This window comes from Coregonus lavaretus (genome assembly GCF_964263955.1).
Source record: "Coregonus lavaretus genome assembly, chromosome: 15".
In the NCBI taxonomy this organism is placed as follows: Eukaryota; Metazoa; Chordata; class Actinopteri; order Salmoniformes; family Salmonidae; genus Coregonus; species Coregonus lavaretus.
In genome coordinates, this window is record NC_140002.1 from 4325798 (window position 1) to 4350429 (window position 24632).

Here is a 24632-nt window from a genome sequence, read left to right on the forward strand (position 1 = left end):
TTAAATATTGCTAAACTTGAATAACCAAACATTGACAGATAAAACTAAACAACTCAAATTGAACTTTACTTGGCACATGCGCTGAATACAACAGGTGTAGCCTTTACTGTGAAATGCTAACTTACTAGCCCTTTCCCAACAATGCAGAGTGAAAAAGTAAGAAAAACTAGCAAAATAAAATAGTAACACAATAAAATAACAATAACGAGGCTATATACAATGAACAAAAATATAAACGCAACATGTAAAGTGTTGGTCCCATGTTTCATGATCTGAAATAAAAGATCCCAGAAATGTTCCATAAGCAAAAAAAGCTTATTTCTCTCAAATGTTGTGCACAAATTTGTTTACATCCCTGTTAGTGAGCTTTTTTCCTTTGCCAAGATAGTCTATCCACCTGACAGGTGTGGCATGTCAAGAAGATGATTAAACAGCATGATCATTACACAGGTGCACCTTGTGCTGGGGACAATAAAAGGCCACTCTAAAATGTGCAGTTTTGTCACACAACACAATGCTACAGATGTCTCAAGTTTTGAGGGAGCATGCAATTGGCATGCTGACTGCAGGAATGTCCACCAGAGCTGTTGCCAGAGAATTTAATGTTAATTTCTCTACCATAAGTCGCCTCCAACGTTGTTTTAGAGAATTTGGCAGTACGTCCAACCAGCCTCACAACTGCAGATAACGTGTATGGTGTTGTGTGGGTGAGTGGTTTGCTGATGTCAATGTTGTGAACAGAGTGCTCCATGGTGGCGGTGGGGTTATGGTATGGGCAGGCATAAGCTACGGACAATGAACACAATTGCATTTTATCGATGGCAATTTGAATGCACAGAGATACCGTGACGAGATCCTGAGGCCCATTGTCGTGCCATTCATCAGCCGCCATCACCTCATGTATCAGCATGATAATGCACGGCCCCATGTCGCAAGGATCTGTACACAATTCCTGGAAGCTGAAAATGTCCCAGTTCTTCCATGGCTTGCATACTCACCAGACATGTCACATGCCAGCATTTTTGGGATGCTCTGGATCGACGTGTACGACAGAGTGTTCCAGTTCCCGCCAATAGAAACTTCGCACAGCCATTGAAGAGGAGTGGGACAACATTCCACAGGCCACAATCAACAGTCTGATCAACTCTATGCGAAGGAGAATTGTCACGCTGCATGAGGCAAATGGTGGTCACACCAGATACTGACTGGTTTTCTGATCCACACCTCTACTTTTTTTATTGTATGTATCTGTGACCAACAGATGCATAATCTGTATTCCCAGTCATGTGAAATCCATAGATTAGGGCCTAATGACTTTATTTCAATTGAAAAAGCACTGGTACCGAGTCAATGTGCAGGGGTACGAGGTAGTTGAGGTAATACGTACATTTATGTAGGGGTAAAAGTGACTAGGCAATCAGGATAGATAATAAACAGAGCAGCAGCGTATGTGAAGAGTGTGAAAGAGTGTGAAGAGTGTGAAAGTGTGTCTATGTGTTTGTGTGTGTGTGTGTGTGTGTGTGTGTGTGTGTGTGTGTGTGTGTGTGTGTGTGTGTGTGTGTGTGTGTGAGCGTATGTAGTGTGTGTGTATTACATTTTACATTTTAGTCATTTAGCAGACGCTCTTATCCAGAGCGACTTACAGTTAGTGAGTGCATACATTTTTCACACTGGAGGAAGTGTATGTGTGTGTTGGAGTGTCAGTGTAGTACGTGTGAGTGTGTGGGTAGAGGCCAGTGAGTGTGCATATGTGTCCGACCACACCCCAAACATTTCTCATGGAAGCATGGTTCTCAAAACAGACACAGATTGGCAATGACGCCACGGTCTCTACACAACTTCAGGTACAAAGCTCTCATCTGAACAGTTGTTAAAGGGGTGATTTTATACAATGTATATGTTCCCCACAAATAAGGGCCACAAGGGAAACACTATGGTTCCTACCATGTCACAGACATTTCTACCAGTATATTTCAATAATCGGATAACTTCCTCTTGAGTTTGTAAAATGTCATAGTCATATTTTGGTGTGTAATACGTTTTCCTCTCTCCATGCAGTACTTTTGCTTGCCAGATGGTGGCGCCAAAATATATTTGCAAACAATAATTTTGACCCTTTGGTGCACCCATCTGCAACCTAGCACGACCCGGAAGACAATAAATACATTCCTTTATTATTCTCACTAGGGTCATGGCAGCAACACTAGCTCGATCAAAGACAGAAGAGTATGAAGATAGGCTAAAACTGCTTCTCCAATAGAAATCCCCGATCACACTTGTAGGCGATGTCATGGCGACGTTGGCTTGCTAAGCGCATGCGCAGAAATACGCCATCGGGTCTAATGGTTGTCTCGCGCCGAACTGCGCATGTGCAGGCCGTCAAAATCAAAGGCACTCCTTTTATTTATTACATTTACATTTACATTTTAGTCATTTAGCCGACGCTCTTATCCAGAGCGACTTACAGTTAGTGAGTGCATACATTTTCATTTATTATTTATTATTTAACCTTCTTTTATACAGGTTTTTCTCATTGAGATAAAATCTTATTTCCAAGAGAGACCTGATCCAACAGCAGCAGGGGGAACAAAGTTTCAGACAAAACAACTTACATACACTAACACAACATTAAACAATACTATAGACACACATACAGTACAACAATTACATATTACATAAAGAAACACAAATGTCATAACTAAAAAACAGCTGTCCTAAAGACAATTACACTCTTCTATGATATTTACATTGACCAAGTGTTTAAACTCCACCAACGTGAATATATCATCAAATTTTAAAATGTTAATGAGAGAACCACGGAGCTGAGTAACTAAAACAATTTCTACCATGACATTTACATTTTAGTCATTTAGCAGACGCTCTTATCCAGAGCGACTTACAGTTAGTGCATACATTTGTTTTCTTTCATACTGGCCCCCCGTAGGAATTGAACCCACAACCCTGGCGTTGCACGCGCCAAGCTCTACCAACTGAGGTACACGGGGGCCATGACCTGTTCTAATTCTTGGTACTGTTAAAAGCAAATGAGAATGAGGCCGGAATTTATATTTATTTACTGACCTGACTAGAAAAGAACAGAGATAAAGTGGCATTTTACCCAGTATGGCCTTATAAATCAGGTTATACCAGTGTTTAAGCCTAAGCAAGGTCAATGACGACCAGCCAACGGCGCTGTAGAGATCACAATAGACGTTTTTGATTGGTAATGAACCTGAGGGCCGCATGATATACTGAATCAAGTGCTCTCAGGGTAGTGGTTGAGGCCTGCATTTATATAACATCACTAAAATCTAAAGCCACCAGTAATGTACATCGTACCAGCTCCTTCCTGGCCTCCAGAGAAAACAAGCCTTATGCCGGTAATAAAAACCTATTCTCAGCTTGAGCTTCCTTATCAAGTTCTCCACATGAACAGTGAAGCTCAGCTTGTCCTCCACCCACACTCCCAAATATTTGTACTCACATTCCCAAATATTTGTACACTTTGACTCCTTGAATATAAAGTGTTTTTTGACGAAAATTTAATCGTGTCAGTTTGTCACTTTCATGAGGTTGGAGTAATAAAATGTTCAACTACTTAAAACATTGGCTCTAATCTAGGTTATGCCTTTAGATTTCGAGAAAATTAACATCTAAGGAAGAATTTTTCACTTCTCTCATTGACTTCTCAACCCCCCTCCCCGCAACCCAGCAAGCGTTCCCAGAAGTCTCGCGATGTTGCGTCTCTGGGTTTAGAAACTCTGTGGCTGGATCCTATCCACATTAAGATTTCCGGTTATTGGATTTTACCTTCAAAATAAAAGTTGCGGTGAAACGCTATGCGTATGACACTATATTACATTTACATTTACATTTTAGTCATTTAGCAGACGCTCTTATCCAGAGCGACTTACAGTTAGTGAGTGCATACATATTTTTTATTTTTTTCATACTGGCCCCCCGCGGGAATCAAACCCACAACCCTGGCGTTGCAAACGCCATGCTCTACCAACATCCCTGCCGGCCATTCCCTCCCCTACCCTGGACGACGCTGGGCCAATTGTGCGCCGCCCCATGGGTCTCCCAGTCACGGCCAGCTACGACAGAGCCTGGATTCGAACCAGGATCTCTAGTGGCACAGCTAGCACTGCGATGCAGTGCCTTAGACCACTGCGCCACTCGGGAGACGAATATAGCACTGTACAGGAAAAACGATTGATTGTGTGTCCATAAAACCAGGGTCCAGTCTACTCACTAAAGTCCCTAGAATACAAAACAGGTGAGTTTGAACAAAAGGCTAGCTAGGTCACAGGAAGCTTTATGTTGACATTTGAACAGTGAGACACATATCAGCATCATGGACAGCTGCCCTTTTAAGCCTTTCTCCAAATACTGTATGTGGCAAATATGTGGCCCAAAAGCATATTGATGTCATTTCATATTTTAGTCATTGCTAGACCACACACTGGTAAAGAGAAAACGTTACTACCTGTCTCAAATAAACTGGGGTGGAAAATACTCAGTTGGGGTTCTACTAACATTTTACATTTGACATTTTAGTCATTTAGCAGACGCTCTTATCCAGAGCGACTTACAGTTAGTGAGTGCATACATTTTTCATACTAACCAAATGTGTTCCGTTTTTCAGGGGAACAGCCTGCTGGTTATTACTCAGTCTTTCTTCTAATGCCTACATTGAATCCTGCATGTTATATTCATTCCAAAACATTACATTAATTGACTGTTTTTGTGTTGAATATCAGTTGGAAAAATAAAACACCTTAACACTTGTATTTTTTTTGCTTGTGAAATAAATTACCATTACATACACGACTTTAATGCACTCTTGCCTTGCGCTAATGGAGACGCCAAATACTGATTATTAGCAGGTGATTAGTTAAGAATCCAACTGCTTCAAAGACTGCAACAATCATGGACTGTCATACCTGTATGACTGAGACAAATGTAAACATTATATTGCTAGTGACAAGGTGAAACTAAACAAAATGGTACAAACAGAAAATGAGGCTCAGGTTCAAAACCTATTGCCTGAGGAGAGTTCAAATGAGGGATTGTCAACTGCTCAGAGAAGACCCTCAGACTGCCAACTTAATATGCAAAATGTACACACTTTTGAGGATAAAGAACCTGCTTCTGATTTTCATCCTGATGTAGCCAAGAGTTCATATATAAGGAAGTGTCAGTTGTGCAGCTCAATCAAATCTCAGAAACCCAAGATATTGGGAAAATATACTACCACTTAGAGACAAAGTTGTGGTAGAGGTTTATCAGATCAGGAAATCGTAAACTCTATGGAAAGTTAATCAGATGGGCAGCATTTAACTGGAGAGGTTGATGTCGAAATAAGCGAGGATACACTGAAATGTGTTTTGTCAGATGAGGCAAATTTTGTAGGGTTCAGGTGTACAAATCTAAATAATGGTGTGTTTACATTGACTCGTGATGAAGGGAAGAGGGTCCATTGGAGAGACGTGGTAGGTACTGTATTTCAAAAAGTTATCATGGGATAGGCCTTTTTGCATTAAAGATTGAAGAGTCCAATCCTTACTGTATAGTACATTTTCAATATCATCAATTTTCAGTCACTCAGAAAAGGACATACAAAAAAATCAAGCTCCAGATAGTGAGCAACTTGCATTGTCATTACATAATACTGCTGTATATAAGGTGCTCAGGGAATTAATAGCCAATGCCGACCTCCGATGTTTGGCTGCTCAGAACAGAAGTGGCATTGGAGTACACTCTAAAAATTAGGGGTTCAACCAGGGTTCTTCTAAGATCCTCAAAGTTCTTTGAAGAACCTTATGGTTCTTGGCACTGAAAATGCCCCCCAAAAGCTTATTCCAAGAACACCATAGGAGGTGGGGTTCATCAAGGAACCTCCTTAGTTGGTGGGGATTCTTGCAGGAACATAACTGCCCAACTGAAACATTTGGATTTGAATTTGAAAGGACAGCAGGTGCAGGCACTTAACTGAAAAATGTAAAGATCTCCTCAATTTAAGGTAAGGTTTGTCCCTTGTATGATCTAATTGATCTTGTTTTATGATGATACCATCTATCTTTTCATATTTGTGCAAATCTTTCTAAAACAGAAAATGGACACAATTCAATGGATATCAATCAACAAAAGAGGTAAGAATATGTAGGCTATAAGAATATGTTGAAGGCTAGCTGTATTAGGTGCAGATGACTGAACTACTCACTTTTGTGTCTGTGTATGCAGGTATACAGACAAGGAGGCATACAAAGGTATGTTCATTGGTATTGGTATGTTATGTTGATCACATTTACCATCCTCCTCCCTTACCTCTTCAATGAATATCCCATAGGCCTCTACATTAAGGACAAGGTATGTGTATGAAAACCATTATCAAAACAGTTTTTTTCATTTACATTCACCACAAAAACCAAGGTATGAATACTGTAATGTGCATGTTTTATTAATCATCTGTATAATTACTATTTTTTGGAGTCACAGACTTCACCCTCCCTACACCTCTGATGAATATAACAGGAAACCTGTTTGATCACCATGCACTGCAAAATCATTCTGGCTATGGATACGGAGAACATCAACACATTAACATCAACATGCCAGAGGATGTACCCATTGGACTTGGGGTTCTGCTGGGAGTTTACGTCATATTTTTATTTTTGTATTCTGCTTTGCCACTAAAATCATAATAAACACTGAGAACTAAAATATAGTGTTATTGTTATGTGTATTATTAATAATTAATAATAATAACAACAAATAAAATAAAATAAAATGTTATTTGTCGCATGCGCCGAATACAACAGGTGTAGACCTTACTGTGAAATGCTTACTTACAAGCCCTTAACCAACAATACAGTACAAGAAATAGATTTAAGAAAATATTTACTAAATAAACTAAAGTTAAAAAAAAATAAAAAAAGTAACACAATAAAATTACATAACAATAGCGAGGCTATATACAGGGGGTACCGGTACAGAGTCAATGTGCAGGGGTACAGGTTAGTCGAGGTAATTTGTATATGTAGGTAGGGGTAAAGTGATAATAAACAGCGAGAAGCAGCAGTGTAAAAACAAAGGGGGGATCAGCGTGGCAGACGTGTTGTTGCCTACCCTTACCACCTGGGGACGGCCCATCAGGAAGTCCAGGATCCAGTTGCAGAGGGAGGTGTTTAGTCCCAGGGTCCTTAGCTTAGTGATAAGCTTTGTGGGCACTATGGTGTTGAACGCTGAGCTGTAGTCAATGAACAGCATTCTCACATAGGTGTTCCTTTTGTTCAGGTGGGAAAGGGCAGTGTGGAGTGTGATTGAGATTGCGTCATCTGTGGATCTGTTGGGGCGGTATGCAAATTGAGGTGGGTCTAGGGTTTCTGGGATAATGGTGTTGATGTGAGCCATGACCAGCCTTTCAAAGCACTTCATGGCTATAGACGTCAGTGCTACGGGTTTAGGCAGGTTATCTTAGTGTCCTTGGGCACGGGGACTATGGTGGTCTGCTTGAAACATGTTGGTATTACAGACTCAGTCAGGGAAATGTTGAAAATGTCAGTGAAGACACTTGCCAGTTGGTCAGCACATGCTCGGAGTACACATCCTGGTAATCTGTCTGGCCCTGCGGCCTTGTGAATGTTGACCTGCTTAAAAGTCTTACTCACATCGGCTACGGAGAGCGTGATCACATAGTCATCCGGAACATCTGGTGTTTTCATGCATGCTTCAGTGTTGCTTGCCTCGAAGCGAGCATAGAAGTGGTTTATCTCGTCTGGAAGTCTTGTGTCACTGGGCAGCTCGTGGCTGTGCTTCCCTTTGTAGTCTGTAATAGTTTTCAAGCCCTGCCACATCCGACGAGCGTCAGAGCCGGTGTAGTACGATTCAAACTTAGTCCTGTATTGACTCTTTGCCTGTTTGATGGTTCGTCGGAGGGCATAGCGGGATTTCTTATAAGCGTCCGGGTTAGAGTCCCGCTCCTTGAAAGCGGCAGCTCTACCCTTTAGCTCAGTGCGGATGTTTCCTGTAATCCATGGCTTCTGGTTGGGGTATGTACGTACGGTCACTGTGGGGACAACATCATCGATGCACTTATTGATGAAGCCAGTGACTGATGTGGTGTACAATATGCCATAATTGATTTTGGGTCAATAGGCCTGGCATATTCTCACTTTCAAGGAGCTTTCCGTTTTGATTAGGTTATTTTGCCTTAAAACCTTTAGGCCTACCTGTAGAAAAATTAAAAATAACAACTCTGCATCTCTGTCCAGCCTGGCAAGAGTGGCCCGAAGGGTGTTTAGAATCCCCAAGGGCTCTGCAAGCAGAGAGGATATTCTCCACTGCTGGCCTGCTCTCCAGGCACCATCGCATGAGCCTGAAGCCACAGACTCTGGCCAAATAAATTCAAAGGCACTGAGCCTAATAAGACATTTGTAGTTTAATTTGTATTTAATTCTAAGTAAGTCACAGCCTATATGGGCAATTTATAGACTATAATGATTTAATACAACGAAATGTTGTTTAAATGCTGAGCTCTTTATGTCCCTACCAGCCTGGTGTCTCACTCCCAAATGCGTCACAATGTATTCTTTATATAGGCTACAGCCTTGAAATAATATAGCCTAAATAATACATTTTTGTTCCTTCTTAGGCTCCCTGTCTGGCTCCTGACCTATTTAGAGTGTTTATATGCTGTTTAATAAGACATGTAGCCTATTTGAAATGATGAGCGCTTCTTACATTCACCTTTTCATTTTTATTAAAATACTTTTTATTCAAATCATATGGTTTGGTTTCAATACTTCAAAACCAAATGGTAGCTCCAGGTAGTCACAGAAATAGATGGGTGTTGGTTAAATTGTGATTTTAATGAATGGAGCGAGTTCGGAGCTGCAGTTTTTTTTTCCTGTGAGTGCTGAGCGGGTTTTTAGCAGAGGGGTTGGAAAGGATGTGGAGCACCATGAGCGATGAGCCGGATTTCTGACCATTCAACTCCACTCACATACTCTGATGACCAGGCACCCCATTTTAAGCTGTTTGACCACAGTAAAAGTATTATTCAGAGCCCCTAAAATGACACCATATATATATTCTACAGACCCTACTGAGTACTCCCCACCCCACTTTAACATCTGCACATTGTTTCTATTTCCTTCTCTATAAGCCCATATGTAATGCATATACAATGATTTGCATTGTGGCTAATATAATTGGCAGAGTAAAATTTCAGCATCACTCTGCATTATTCAGAGCCCCATGAAATGACACCATATATGGATTCTACAGACCCTACTGAGTATTCCCTATAATACTTTTACTGCAGCACCTAGAACAGTTTTATCTCTATAAGCTAATTTGTATTTCATATACAGTGATTTGCAATGGGGGCATTTATTTGACCTTGGAACATGTTTTTAAACCCTAATATAATCCAAATGTCACTTAAATATGAACAAATATGAATAGTGTTTTTATATATCATGAATAAATACAGGTTATTGACACTTTTCTACTATTACGTGGGGAACTTTTATTTTGAAAATGTTCAGAATTCCGTAACCCGGAAGTACTGCTTTAGTGTTGCTGATGAAACTCTGATATTATTCTCTTGACACGTAGCTAAGTTGGCGGAGTCCAGAGTTGAACTGCTCAACGTTGCAGGTAAAACAGTTATTATTGCTTTGTAAAGTCCATGGTACATAAAAAAACACATTTATAGTTTGATTAAGTATTGTATCGATGCCCACATTAATTTAGTAGGTTTAGTTGTGCTATAAACTAGCTTAGTTAGCTAACGTACCAGCCACCCTGATTTTCTGCTCTTAAGTCTAAACTAGGCAGTAGCCAACTAGCTAACTTGAAATAAATGTGCCTAGCTAGCTAATAATTAGGTAGCTACCACAGTTTTAGTAAACTAACGAGTTAGCGTTTTAATGTAGCTAATATTGCGCTACATTATTAGATAGCTTATTAGCTAACGTTAACAACTGTGACCTAGCTAGCTGACGTCGTTAGCAAACTAGTTAACGTTAGCACTTTGTTGTGTTGGTTGGCTAGCTAAATTAGTTAGCTAACTAATGTTACCCAACAATAATTTTACCGTTAGGTACCGAGCCAGGTGCCGAATTGCGTAGTTAAACAACTAACGTTAGCTAGCTATATTTTCATTGAAATCCTGAATATAGCTAGCTAATTATGCTTGGGTACGTTTACACAGGCAGCCAAATTCTGATCTTGTTTTCACTAATTGGTGTTTTGATCAATCAGATCAGCTCTGAAAAAGATCTGATGTGATTTGTCAAAAGACGAATTGGTGGAAAAAATATCAGAATGGGCTGCCTGTGTAAATGCAGACTAAGATTGGCAAGTACTGCATTTCCGTTAGCTACCTATCTAGCAGCAGTAAGTAAAGCCTCCAACCACAGACTTATGGAGGACTAAAAGTGCCACAATTAAATAAATAAATACACCATTAAATAATTACTTAAATGTGTCATTAATTAATTCAAATTAGAATTAAATACATAAATGTGTAATTAAATGTATCATTAATTAATTCAAATACCGATTCATTTTATGTAAAATACATATATAATTATTTCACTATTTACATTTACATTTCATGATCCTGCATTGCAGTGATTCATGAATTACTTAAAACTGTCAAACTGACCCATCAAAGTCAGTGGGCGGGGCTAACGCGAATCTAGTCTGATCCATTGCTTTGGTCTGAAGTAGAGTAGGCCAACCTGGATAGAGACAATGGAGGATCTCCGTGAACTTTCCAGGGAGTTGGTTAGAGACATTTTAAACTTAGCAGAGGATGTAGAAGCAGGACCTGCTGACATTATCCGGAATTGATTTGTCTTGGCTTGATGCAGAGGGTAACCAATCAGGCGTTAGGTTCCGCCTACCAACTTTTGATGGGTCAGTTTGACAGTTTTAAGTAATTCAGGAAGCACTCCAACGCAGGACCATGAAATGTAAATGTAAATAGTGAAATTATTATATGTATTTTACATAAAATGAATCGGTATTTGAATTAATTAATGACACATTTAATAACACATTTATGTATTTAATTCTAATTTGAATTAATTAATGACACATTTAAGTAATTATTTAATGGTGTATTTATTTATTTAATTGTGGCACTTTTAGTACTCCATACAGACTAAGGCGTTAGTTGCCTTTAAACCCGACATTGAATTTCATTGAATTCTTTGTCAGGCAGAAATTAGCGTTTGAATCAAGAACATTTCCTCTCATGACCTCTACAAGCCAGAATGTTGAATACAATTATATTTTCACTTAGTGAGGGAAAAAAGTATTTGATCCCCTGCTGATTTTGTACGTTTGCCCACTGACAAATAAATCATCAGTCTATAATTTTAATGGTAGGTTTATTTGAACAGTGAGAGACAGAATAACAACAAAACAATCCAGAAAAACACATGTCAAAAATGTTATAAATTGATTTGCATTTTAATGAGGGAAATAAGTATTTGACCCCTCTGCAAAACATGACTTAGTACTTGGTGGCAAAACCCTTGTTGGCAATCACAGAGGTCAGACGTTTCTTGTAGTTGGCCACCAGGTTTGCACACATCTCAGGAGGGATTTTGTCCCACTCCTCTTTGCAGATCTTCTCCAAGTCATTAAGGTTTTGAGGCTGACGTTTGGCAACTCAAACCTTCAGCTCCTTCCACAGATTTTCTATGGGATTAAGGTCTGGAGACTGGCTAGGCCACTCCAGGACCTTAATGTGCTTCTTCTTGGCTGTGTGTTTTGGGTGATTTTCATGCTGGAATACCCATCCACGACCCATTTTCAAGATTTGACAGTACATGGCCCCGTCCATCGTCCCTTTGATGCGGTGAAGTTGTCCTGTCCCCTTAGCAGAAAAACACTCCCAAAGCATAATGTTTCCACCTCCATGTTTGACGATGGGGATGGTGTTCTTGGGGTCATAGGCAGCATTCCTCCTCCTCCAAACACAGCGAGTTGAGTTGATGTCAAAGAGCTCCATTTTGGTCTCATCTGACCACAACACTTTCACCCAGTTCTCCTCTGAATCATTCTGATGTTCATTGGCAAACTTCAGATGGGCATGTATATGTGCCTTCTTGAGCACATATACATGCGGGCGCTGCAGGATTTCAGTCCTTCACGGCATAGTGTGTTACCAATTGTTTTTTTGGTGACTATGGTCCCAGTTGCCTTGAGATCATTGACAAGATCCTCCCGTGTAGTTCTGGGCTGATTTCTCACCATTCTCATGATCATTGCAACTCCACGAGGTGAGATCTTGCATGGAGCCCCAGGTCGAGGGAGATTGACAGTTCTTTTGTGTTTCTTCCATTTGCGAATAATTGCACCAACTGTTGTCACCTTCTCACCAAGCTGCTTGGCGATGGTCTTGTAACCCATTCCAGCCTTGTGTAGGTCTACAATCTCGTCCCTGACATCCTTGGAGAGCTCTTTGGTCTTGGCCATGGTGGAAAGTTTGGAATCTGATTGATTGATTGCTTCTGTGGACAGGTGTCTTTTTATACAGGTAACAAGCTGAGATTAGGAGCACTCCCTTTAAGAGTGTGCTCCTAATCTCAGCTCGTTACCTGTATTAAAGACACCTGGGAGCCATAAATCTTTCTGATTGAGAGGGGGTCAAATACTTATTTCCCTCATTAAAATGCAAATCAATTTATAACATTTTTGACATGTGTTTTTCTGGATTTTGTTGTTGTTATTCTGTCTCACTGTTCAAATAAACCTACCATTAAAATTATAGACTGATCATTTCTTTGTCAGTGTGCAAACATACAAAATCAGCAGGGGATCAAATACTTTTTTCCCTCACTGTACTTTACTGGTTGTCCGTGCGGTTGGTTCTTTTGGCGGTAGGAATGTGAGACAATATATCCACAGGAAAGTATAATTACATCAACTTTTCAAAGCCTGGTAGTGTCTTGAGATTTCTACACCTGAAACATGGGGCCAGAACAATGTAAACTTGTGCACCAGCTCGGCAACTATGCGTCTCATTCATTTATTTTAATATTGTGCCATGCTTCAGGTGATAGAAATCTAAATGCACTACCAGGCTTTAAAAAGTTGATGTAATTATACTTTCCTGTGGATATTGTCACATTCCTACCGCCAAAAGAGCCAACCGCACGGACAACCGGTTAAAATATCATTTTATTCAACATTCTGGCTTGTAGAGGATGTGAGAGAAACTTTCCTGATTCAAACACTAATTTCTGCCCGACGTAGAATTCAATGTATTTCAACTTTGGGTTTCCAGGCAAAGGTGTTGGTTATCAGTATCTTCGCTGCACCTACATTATTAGCCGTTAGCTATACAGCCAGATGGCTATGTAGCAGTTAGCCAGCTAGCTATTATCCCAAATGCTTGCAGAGTTTGGTATGATTGTATAACATTAATGTCACTGTTCAGATGGATTAACGTCTTGGAAGTTGGTGAATGACGTTCCCCTTGATGCTACGTTTCTAGCTAACGTTCGCCATCTCCCTAGGCTAATCTGATTTAGCTAGCGTTAGCGAGCTACTTGAAAGGATGAAGGGCAGGAATAAGTACAAGACACACAAGAACGTGCCAGATACCTATGCATCAAGAAGCTGTGCTATGCCATCTATTGAATACTGTTGAACATTTCCTCCTCCAGCCTTACAATGCTCATATGAACCATTTATTTTTTGCAGACGGTCAGAAATGTCAGGGTCAGGGTTTGACAACCTCAACACAGATTTCTACCAGTCCAGCTACAGTGTAGATGACCAAGGGCAACCTGCTGGATATGGCTACAGTAACACAGAAGATCCCTACAAACAGTAAGTTTTGTCAACCTGTTAACAGTGCATTAATCATGAAGTGCTGTGAGTCGCTCGTTAAGGACCATATTACCGCTGCCTTACCTGACATCCTAGACCTAGTACAATATGCATACCGTCCCAACAGATCCACAGACGACGCAATCACCATTGCGCTGCACACTGCCCTATCCCACCTGGACAAGATAAATACCTATGTAAGAATGCTGTTCGACTTCAGCTCAGCCTTCAACACCATAGTGCCCTCCCAAGCTCATCACTAGGCTCAGGGTCCTGGGTCTGAACCCCTCCATGTGCAACTTGGTCCTGTACTTCCTGACGGGCCGACCTCAAGTGGTGAAGGTAGGCAACAACACCTCCGCCACGCTGATCCTCAACACGGGAGCCCCACAGGGGTGCATGCTCAGCCCCCTCCTATACTACCTGTTCACCCATGGCTGCGTGGCCACGTACGTCTTCAACTCAATCATCAAGTTTGCTGATGACCCAACAGTTGTAGGCCTGATTACCAACCACGATGAGACAGCCTACAGGGAGGAGGAGAGAGCCCTGACAGAAGTGTTACAAGGAAAATAACCTTTCCCTCAAAGTTCCTCTGTGTGCACATCACTGATGACCTGAAATGGTCCCTTCACACAGACAGTGTGGTGAAGAAGGCGCAACAGTACCTCTTTAACCTCAGGAGGCTGAAGAAATGTGGGTTTGCCCCTAAGACCCTCACAAACTTCTACAGATGCACTATTAAGAGCATCCTGTCAGGCTGTATCACCACCAGTTACCTCAATAGTACTGTCTGTAACCGGGCAGGGCTCTCCAGAGGGTGGTGCGGTCAGCCCAACGCATCACCGGGGGCACACTGCCTGCCCTCCAGGACATCTACAGCACCCAGTGTCACAGGTAAGGCATAGAAGATCATCAAGGACCTCTGCCACATGAGCCACAGCCTGTATATCCCTCTACCATCTGCAAGGAGACAGTACAGGTGCATCAAAGCTGGAACCGAGAGACTGATAAACAGCTATCTCCAGGCCATCAGACTGTTAAACAGTCACCACTAGCCGGCCTCCACCCAGTACCCTGACCTGAACCTAAGTCAATGTTACTAGCCAGCTACCACCCGGTACTCTACCCTGCACCTTAGAGACTGCACTATGTACATATACAGTACCAGTCAAAAGTTTGGACACCTACTCATTCAAGGGTTTTTCTTTATTTTTACTATTTTATACATTATAGAATAATAGTGAAGACATCAAAACTATGAAATAACACATATGTAGTAACCAAAAAAGTGTTAAACAAATCAAAATATATTTTATATCTGATGCAGCACTCCATCACTCTCCTTCTTGGTAAAATAGCCTTTACACAGCCTGTAGGTGTTTTGGGTCATTGTCCTGTTGAAAAACAAATGATAGTCCCACTAAGCCCAGACCAGAGGGGATGGCGTATCGCTGCAGAATGCTGTGGTATCCATGCTGGTTAAGTGTGCCTTGAATTCTAAATAAATCACAGACTGTGTCACCAGCAAAGCCCCCCACACCATCACACCACCTCTTCCATGCTTTACGGTGGGAACTACACATGCAGAGATCATCCGTTCACCCACACCGCGTCTCACAAAGACACGGCGGTTGGAACCAAAGGACAAATTTCCACCGGCCTAATGTCCATTGCTCGTGTTTCTTCAATTGCAGTTCTCTTCTTCTTATTGGTGTCCTTTAGTAGATGACCTGGCCTCCACAATCCCCCGACCTCGACCCAATTGAGATGGTTTGGGATGAGTCGGACAGCAGAGTGACGGAAAAGCAGCCAACAAGTGCTAAGCATATGTGGGAACTCCTTCAAGATTGTTGGAAAAGCATTCCAGGTGAAGCTGGTTGAGATAATGCCAAGAGTGTGCAAAGCTGTCATCAAAGCAAACGGTGGCTATTTGAAGAATATAAAATATAAAATATTTTGATTTGATTAACACTTTTTGGGTTACTACATGATTCCATGTGTGTTATTTCATAGTTTTGATGTCTTCAATATTATTATACAATGTAAAAATAAAGAAAAACCCTGGAATGAGTAGGTGTGTCCAAACTTTTGACTGGTACTGTGTGTGTGTGTATGTATATATATATATATCTCTGCAAAAAAAGAAAGGTCCCCTTTTCAGGATTTGTCTTTCAGAGATCATTTGTAAAAATCAAAATAACTTCACAGATCTTCATTGTAAATGGTTTAAACACTGTTTCCCATGCTTGTTCAATGAACCATAAACAATTAATGAACATGCACCTGTGGAACAGTCATTAAGACACTAACACCTTACAGACGGTAGGCAATTAAGGTCACAATTATGAAATCTTAGGACACTAAAGAGGCCTTTCTACTGACTCTAAAAAACACCAAAAGAAAGATGCCCAGGGTCCCTGCTCATCTGCGTGAACGTGCCTTAGGCATGCTGCAAGGAGGCATGAGTACTGCAGATGTGGCCAGGGCAATAAATTGCTATGTCCGTACTGAGACGCCTAAGACAGCGCTACAGGGAGACAGGACGGACAGCTGATCGTCCTCGCAGTGGCAGACCACGTGTAACAACACCTGCACAGGATCGGAACATCCGAACATCACACCTGTGGGACAGGTACAGAATGGCAACAACAACTGCCGGAGTTACACCAGGAATGCACAATCCCTCCATCAGTGCTCAGACTGTCCGCAATAGGCTGAGAGAGGCTGGACTGAGGGCTTGTAGGCCTGTTGTAAGGCAGGTCCTCACCAGACATCACCGGCAACAACGTCGCCTATGGGCACAAACCCACCGTCGCTGGACCAGACAGGACTGGCAAAAAGTGCGCTTCACTAACAAGTCGCGGTTTTGTCTCACCAGGGGTGATGGTCGGATTCGCGTTTATCGTCGAAGGAATGAGCGTTACACCGAGGCCTGTACTCTGGACCGGGATCGATTTGGAGGTGGAGGGTCCGTCGTGGTCTGGGGCGGTGTGTCACAGCATCATCGGACTGAGCTTGTTGTCATTGCAGGCAATCTCAACGCTGTGCGTTACAGGGAAGACATCCTCCTCCGTCATGTGGTACCCTTCCTGCAGGCTCATCCTGACATGACCCTCCAGCATGACAATGCCACCAGCCATACTGCTCGTTCTGTGCGTGATTTCCTGCAAGAAAGGAATGTCAGTGTTCTGCCATGGCCATCAAAGAGCCTGGATCTCAATCCCATTGAGCACATCTGGGACCTGTTGGATCGGAGGGTGAGGGCTAGGGCCATTCCCCCCAGAAATGTCAGGGAACTTGCAGGTGCCTTGGTGGAAGAGTGGGGTAACATCTCACAGCAAGAACTGGCAAATCTGGTGCAGTCCATGAGGAGGAGATGCACTGCAGTACTTAATGCAGCTGGTGGCCACACCAGATACTGACTGATACTTTGGATTTTGACCCCCCTTTGTTCAGGGACACATTATTCAATTTCTGTTAGTCACATGTCTGTGGAACTTGTTCAGTTTATGTCTCAGTTGTTGAATCTTGTTATGTTCATACAAGTATTTACACATGTTAAGTTTGCTGAAAATAAACGCAGTTGACAGTGAGGATGTTTCTTTTTTTGCTGAGTTTATATATATATATATATATATATATATATATATATAGTGTGGGAAATGTTTTCCTGGCACATGTTAGGTCTCTTGATACCAATTGAGCAACGTTTCCATGCCCCGAAGAATTCAGGCTGTTCTGGAGGCAAAGGGGGCGCCGACGCGATACTAGATGGGTGTACCTAATAAACTGGCCACTGAGTGTGTGTGTGTGTATAATATATATATATTCTGGACTTTGACATTGCTCGTTCTGATATTCCTTTTCTTTCTTTAGATTTGTTGGTATTATGTGCGTATTGTTTTGTATTGCTAGGTATTATTACTGCACTGTTGGAGCTAGAAACACAAACATTTCGCTGCACCTGCAATAGCATCTGCAAATATGTGTATGCGACCAATAAACGTTAATTTGATCTGTCACTTTTCTAACTCGATGTGATCTGAGAATAGCTACACATTAGAAAAGCCTGTCAACAATTTGAAAAACAATTCATTTGTCCCTCTGATTTTTCGCAAGGGCCTGTTTTTCTACTTCTGTTCCCATGTTGCTTACTAGATTGAGACATGACATGTTTGTGTTTAACCTCTACGGGATCGGTGTCCCGTATACGGGACGGTTGAGCTAACGTGCGCTAATGTGATTAGCATGACTGTTGTAAGTAACAGCAAACCTTCCAGGACATAGACATATCTTATATGGGAAGAAAGGTTAAATTATTATTGTTAATCTAACTGCACTGTCCAATTTACAGTAGCTATTACAGTGAAAAAATACCATGCTATAGTTTGAGGACAGTGCACAACAACAAACGTATCACGGCAACTGGTTTGATACATTCACCTCTGAAGGTAAATAATGTACTTACATTCAGTAATCTTGCTCTGATTTGTCATCCTAAGGGTCCCAGAGATAAAATGTAGCATAGTTTTGTTTGATCAAATCAATTTATATATTCAAATGTAGGAACTGGGTTCTACAGTTTTAACCCCTGCTGTCTCTGGCTCCACGACCACCCCGCCCGGCCATCTAGATGTGTGAAAGTTAGTGAATAAGCTTATGATCTATCATGTATGACATTCCTGGGAGTGTGTAAACTTACATTTTGTATTACCATATACTTTTTGTATGTTCTCTAGTTATGTACTCTAAAATGTATCAATTGACCAATTCGGCACATTTGGGCAGACTTGATACAAAATAGTCCAGTATTGCAATGCTTCACTGGATCAATCTGAAACTTTGCACACACTGCTGCCATCTAGTGGCAAAAATGTGCCTAAACCGCAATATTATATTGTGGCCTTTCTCTTGCATTGCAAAGATGATGGAACAAAAAAATTAATCAAACGCATGTTTTTTTTGTTTGTATTATCTTTTACCAGATCTAATGTGTTCTACATTAATTTCACAATTCCACAAACTTCAGTGTTTCCTTTCAAATGGTATCAAGAATATGCATATCCTTGCTTCAGGTCCTGAGCTACAGGCAGTTAGATTTGGGTATGTCATTTTAGGTGAAAATTGAAAAAAAAGGGTCCAATCCTTAAGAGGTTAACAAAGCCATGGATGTGTTCTGAGAAGTGTGCCTATGTCTCCACCCAGGGGTCAATATGGTCAGTATGACTACTCCCAGCCAATGGGATACGCAGCCCCAGGGATGATGCAACCTCAGCAGCCCTACACCGGCCAGATCTACCAGCCCACACCAGCCTTCACACCTTCCCCCACACAGTCCATGTATGGCAGCAGCTTTGACGACGAGCCCCCGCTGCTGGAGGGTAAGGATAACCCAGTGGTGAGACTCCACAGGGGAAAAGGGTGGTAAAGAATGCTAACCCAATTGCTTGATCCCAGATCAAACCCTTTCCTCCACCTCCCTAGGCACCTTTGTTGATCTGAGAGGATTGGCTAGCTAAGCAATATGGCAGAAATTCCCCTTGACCTATCAGAAGCCAGGTGGAGATTTTCGATTGGATCCTATCCTCTCAGACCTACACTAGTGCATAGGGGCTAGAGCATAAGGCCTTCATACTTGGGATCAATTGGGGGAATTAAATACAGGAATTTCACAAGGTGAAAGAGTGGGCAGAGGTCAGGGGAGCACTATGATGGGTTTCGGATGTCTTTAAATCAAATGTTATGTCACATGCTTCGTAAACTACAGGTCACTAACAGTGAAATGCTTACTTACTCTGGCCCTTACCAACAACGCAGAGAAAAATATACAAATAATGAGGAATAAATACAGTAACGATAACTTGTCTATATACACGGGGTACCAGTACCGAGTCGATGTGCAGGGGTACGAGGTAATTGAGGTAGATATGTAAATATAGGTATGGGTAAAGTGACTAGGCAACAGGATAGATAATAAACAGTAGCAGCAGCGTATGTGATGAGTCAAAAGAGTTGGTGCAAAAAGGGGCTCAATGTAGATACTCCAGGTAGCTATTTGGTTAACTACTGTATTTAACTAACTATTTAGTGGTCTTATGGCTTGGGGGTAGAAGCTGTTCAGGGTCCTGTTGGTTCCAGACTTGGTGCATCGGTACCACTTGCCGTGCGGTAGCAGAGAAGAGTCTATTACTTGGGTGGCAGGAGTCTTTGACAATTTTTAGAGGCTTCTTCTGACACCGCCTGGTATAGAGGTCCTGGATGGCAGGGAGCTCGGCCCGAGTGATGTACTGGGCCGTACGCACTACCCTCTGTAGCGCCTTGCGGTCGGATGCCAAGCAGTTGCCATACCAAGCGGTGATGCAGCCAGTCAAGATGCTCTCAGTGGTGCAGCTGTAGAACTGTTAGATCTTTAGTGGGATCTGTTCTGGATCCATGTTGCATTCCCTCTGAGGGGAAAGTCTAGTTAAGTCAGAGCTGCCCAGTTATCCAGCTGTGTGCACTAAATGGGTCAGCAGTCAGGGAGGAGTCACCAGAGCCATCCTGCTAAACTGGTGAATGGCTCCAAGTAAGGTGATAATCTTATGTTGGAGGAAGGCATACATCTTCCACTCCACTCATCTGATCCATTGGTGTCATAATGAGACACGTGTTCTCGTCATAAAAAAATACAGTTTTCCTTTGCTTGTAATGTCTCTTAAATTTTAAAGTGTATTTCATTCTAGGGGGTATATAGATTTTTTTCAGACTATTGTATGATTGAGTGGTCCCAACTCTCACCCAACCCTTTGTCTTATATCTGACATTGTTTTAATATCCTTTCATGCGTTTGCCTCAGAATTAGGCATAAACTTTGACCACATCTGGCAGAAGACACTGACAGTACTCCACCCCATGAAGGCAGCAGACGGTAACATTATGAACGAGACTGACCTGGCTGGACCCATGGTGTTCTGTCTGGCCTTCGGCGCCACCTTACTTCTGGTAAGAACTATTCTATTGATGCAGTACAGCACTTGAACACTTACACGGGATCAGTATGTATTTGTCATTTTACCGTGTGCTATAAGATTGGTTGTCCTGGGAATAGATGACTATATGTAAAAGCAGATTTCTGATGAGTTGTCTACAAGTTCCTGTCTCTGTCTATCTGCTACAGACAGGAAAGATCCAGTTTGGCTATGTGTACGGCATCAGTGCCATCGGCTGCCTGGGGATGTACTGCCTCCTCAACTTAATGAGCATGACCGGCGTGTCGTTTGGCTGTGTCGCCAGCGTACTGGGCTACTGCCTGCTACCCATGATCCTCCTTGCCAGCTTCGGAGTCATCTTGTCTTTACAGTAAGTACAAACATGGGCCTGAGAAGAGGTTAGCTCCAATATAGTAAGGTCCTCTGTCACTAGAATATAGAGCGGACCGGTGGATTGTAAGTGTCAGGTGGTGCACAACATCATTTTATAATGGGCCTTTGACTTTTCATGCTCTTATTTGTTTATGGCGAATTAAAGTGCAATTATCTTAATCAATCCAGGTTTTCCACCACAAAAAAAATTCTGCCAAGGTAGTGTGGTTGGGGTGATCCGGGGGCATGCCGACCTTTTAACTAACTGTTCTAACTTGCTTTTCTTTACCTTTTTCAGAGGCATGTTTGGAATAATCATCGCAGCCACGATAATTGGCTGGTGCAGTTTCTCTGCTTCCAAGATCTTCATCTCGGCCCTGGCCATGGACGGACAGCAGCTTCTGGTGGCATACCCCTGTGCCCTCCTCTACGGGGTGTTCGCCCTTATCTCTGTCTTCTGAACTGTGTCTGTCTGTCAAACTCGGTCCTGGGGCCCTCCCTGGGTGCACATTAAGTTTTTTGCCCTAGTACTACACAGCTGTTTCGAATAACCAACTCATCAAGCTTTCATTATTTGAATCAGTTGTGTAGTGCGGGGGGGGGGGGGCAGGAAGGAAGGACTGAGTTTGGGAAACCCTGGTCTAGAACAGTGTTCCAACTCCTGTCCTCCAGTACCCTCAACAGTACACATTTTTATTGTAACCCTGGACAAGCACACCTGATTGAACTTGTCAACTAATCATCAAGCCCTCAATGAGTTGAATGAGGTGTGTTTGTCAGGGGCTACAACAATAATGTGTGCTGTTGGGGGTACTGAAGGACTAGCATAGGGAAACACTGGCCTACACCATGCAGGAAAACAGATCAGCAAACCCAACTAACTTAGGGCCAGTAAGACGCCCTGCTGTGCTGCACCCCCATCACAGTGCAGTGGTGTGGCCAGCTACCCTGTCAGTTGCATTCCATTTTTACACCCACCAACGGGTCAGTGCAAGAGTATCAATTCCAAACCCCTTCTGTTCAGGACTAAGGACCCATCCACCGACCACCACATAATCTTCTATTTCATGTAAAACTTCTTTATTCTGTATGTTTGTTTGTTTCTTAGATTTATTTCAGCCTTGAGGCCTTCAGAAAATGGTTTGCACAAGTATTTTCAATTTTATTCAACTGAAGCAGGAGAGTTGAAATAGAGTAGTTAATTCTGTCTTCTATATCAACGGCCTGGGTACTTAGAGGTCAACTTGCAACTTGGAAGAGACATGTCTTACAAACCTGAAATAATTTTAAATTGCTGAAACACCAAAACTCTGTGCCGTGTGGCATTCCCCACTATATTTCCCAGCCCTCTGAGGTTGGCCCCAGCGCATGGACTAACAGAGCGCTTCCTTAGCTAACTGCATGTGGTCAAGGGTGTGTTAGTTATGCAGCTTGTGTGATTGTAAACTTTGGTCAGTCAGTGCCTGCGTGATGACCGCTGCACACAAACACATTTGTATTTTTTAAAAGAGTTGTGGGTTTTTCATTTCTCTATTGACCAGTGGGAACCGCTAATGTGCGCCTAGTTTTTGTTCCTATTTGCCGGCACGTTTATCTTTATTGTAAGATGATAGTTTGATCACATTAAAGCTGCAATATGTAACGTTTTGGGCAACCTGACCAAATTCACATAGAAATATGAGTTATAGATCTGTTTTTCATTGAAAGCAAGTCTAAGAAGCAGTAGATATGTTCTTTGTGCGCTATTTCTATGCTTCCAGTTCTTAAGTTTAGTTTTTGCGTCTTTTACTTTCGGTTTTGTACACCAGCTGAAAATATATTTTTGGTTATGGAAAATGTATTCCACAGCTGCTTAGATGGTACAATGATTATCTACACTATACTTGCTTGTATAACTAAAATTAGGCGAACTATTCGAATTGTAGCAACCAGGAATTTCTGCATAGTGCATCTTTAACGGTCTTGTACTACACGTCGGCAAAACACACAAAAAGTAGCTGAGATTTTCTCTCTTAGTCATAATACACCTCAACTGAAATCATCCTTTCCATGCAGTTTGCATTTGATCAGTTTTCTATTGTTTTCAACCTGTAGGCCAGGGCTCTCCAACCCTGTTCCTGGAGAGCTACAGTCCTGTAGGCCAGGGCTCTCCAACCCTGTTCCTGGAGAGCTACAGTCCTGTAGGTCAGGGCTCTCCAACCCTGTTCCTGGAGAGCTACAGTCCTGTAGGTTTTAACTCCAACCCTAATCTAGCACACCTGATACTAATAATTAGCTGGTTGATAACAGGGGTTGGTTACAACTGGGGTTGGAGTGAACATCTACAGGAGGGTAGCTCTCCAGGAACAGGGTTGGAGAGCCCTGCTGTAGGCTATGCATTGTTGAGTGTGTTTTTTGGCTGCAGTTTTTCTTTTGCAGTTCACTTTGTTTGGACTGATTTAAAATGTTCCAGTGAATTTTGGTTTCACACAAAGGTGTCATCTGAGAGGCACTGTTAATGAGCACAGGGTTTTAAGGTCATTGTTTTTTCTCGGTTTTCCTATAGATTTGATTTTGTGCTAAACCTGAGCTCCTCAAATGGATGCCATTTTTATATTTTTGCCCTCTTAAGAATAATACAGAAATGAAAATGGAGTGCTTTTCTATTTCAAAACTTTAAGGGGACACTGCATTTCAAGCAACCCAGAGCGATTTCAGTAAGTAGCCTTTCACGAGCTAGCTGGAACGGCTCATAGGAGCAGATCTCCTGTTTCTGTAGTGTGAGGCAGCTTGATGTACAAGTATACCCCCCCTGGACAGGACACTAGTCTATCTCCTTAATGCTGAGTGCCAAGGAGAGACGCTTCGTGTCCCATTCTTAGTCTTTTGTATGACGTGGCCGGGGATCAAACTCCCAACCTTTCAATCTCAGGGCGGACACTGGGCGGACACAAGGCCACTGAGCAATTACAGTGCTGCTCTTATATGGCCAAGTATTTATATACTGTATCATTTGTTTTGTACATGAAAGTCAATGTGTGCTTTTGTCATGTGGAAATTCTTGATAAATGGGTGTCGTGCTTGGGTGGTTTTATCGGCCACTATCTAAATAAAATGTCATGTCATCTATGGTCCGTTTCATAATTTGTACATACACATGATGTGTCTGTAGACCATTTTAGTCTTTCTCATGCTTTCAGCCTAAAACAATTTAAGGTTTGGGGTTTCTGAAATTCATCCTGTAATGACTGGGTGTTGGAACCAAAACCACCCTTACTCTACTGTATAACATCTTTGTTATCAGAAATATAATGATTAGAAATACAACCTATTATCATTGTTCAGTTTTAGATAAGCTACCCAGGAAAGGTTTAAAGTTAGCTGATATAAATATGTAGCCTCAGAAACAAAGTTCATGAGATGAGTATTTGCTAATCTTAGATAATATTA

At 41.9% G+C, this 24632-nt stretch overlaps 1 protein-coding gene across 2 annotated transcripts; it reads left to right on the forward strand.

Annotated features, from left to right (window-relative positions):
* The first annotated feature begins 9581 nt into the window (after positions 1-9581).
* LOC311142477 (protein YIPF5-like) lies at positions 9582-24311 on the forward strand. Of its 2 annotated transcripts, XR_014614320.1 has the most exons (7): positions 9591-9666; positions 13732-13860; positions 19069-19244; positions 20699-20844; positions 21020-21201; positions 21502-23293; positions 23553-24311. XR_014614320.1 is itself a non-coding variant. In XM_084178128.1 (6 exons), the coding sequence occupies exons 2-6, from the start codon at positions 13742-13744 to the stop codon at positions 21662-21664; spliced, it is 786 nt and encodes a 261-aa protein (XP_084034254.1). In that variant the 5' UTR covers positions 9582-9666; positions 13732-13741; the 3' UTR covers positions 21665-24311. The 2 variants fall into 2 exon arrangements, 1 of the variants encoding a protein (XP_084034254.1); XM_084178128.1 differs by having other exon boundaries at positions 9582-9666; positions 21502-24311.
* The last annotated feature ends 321 nt before the right edge of the window (positions 24312-24632 follow it).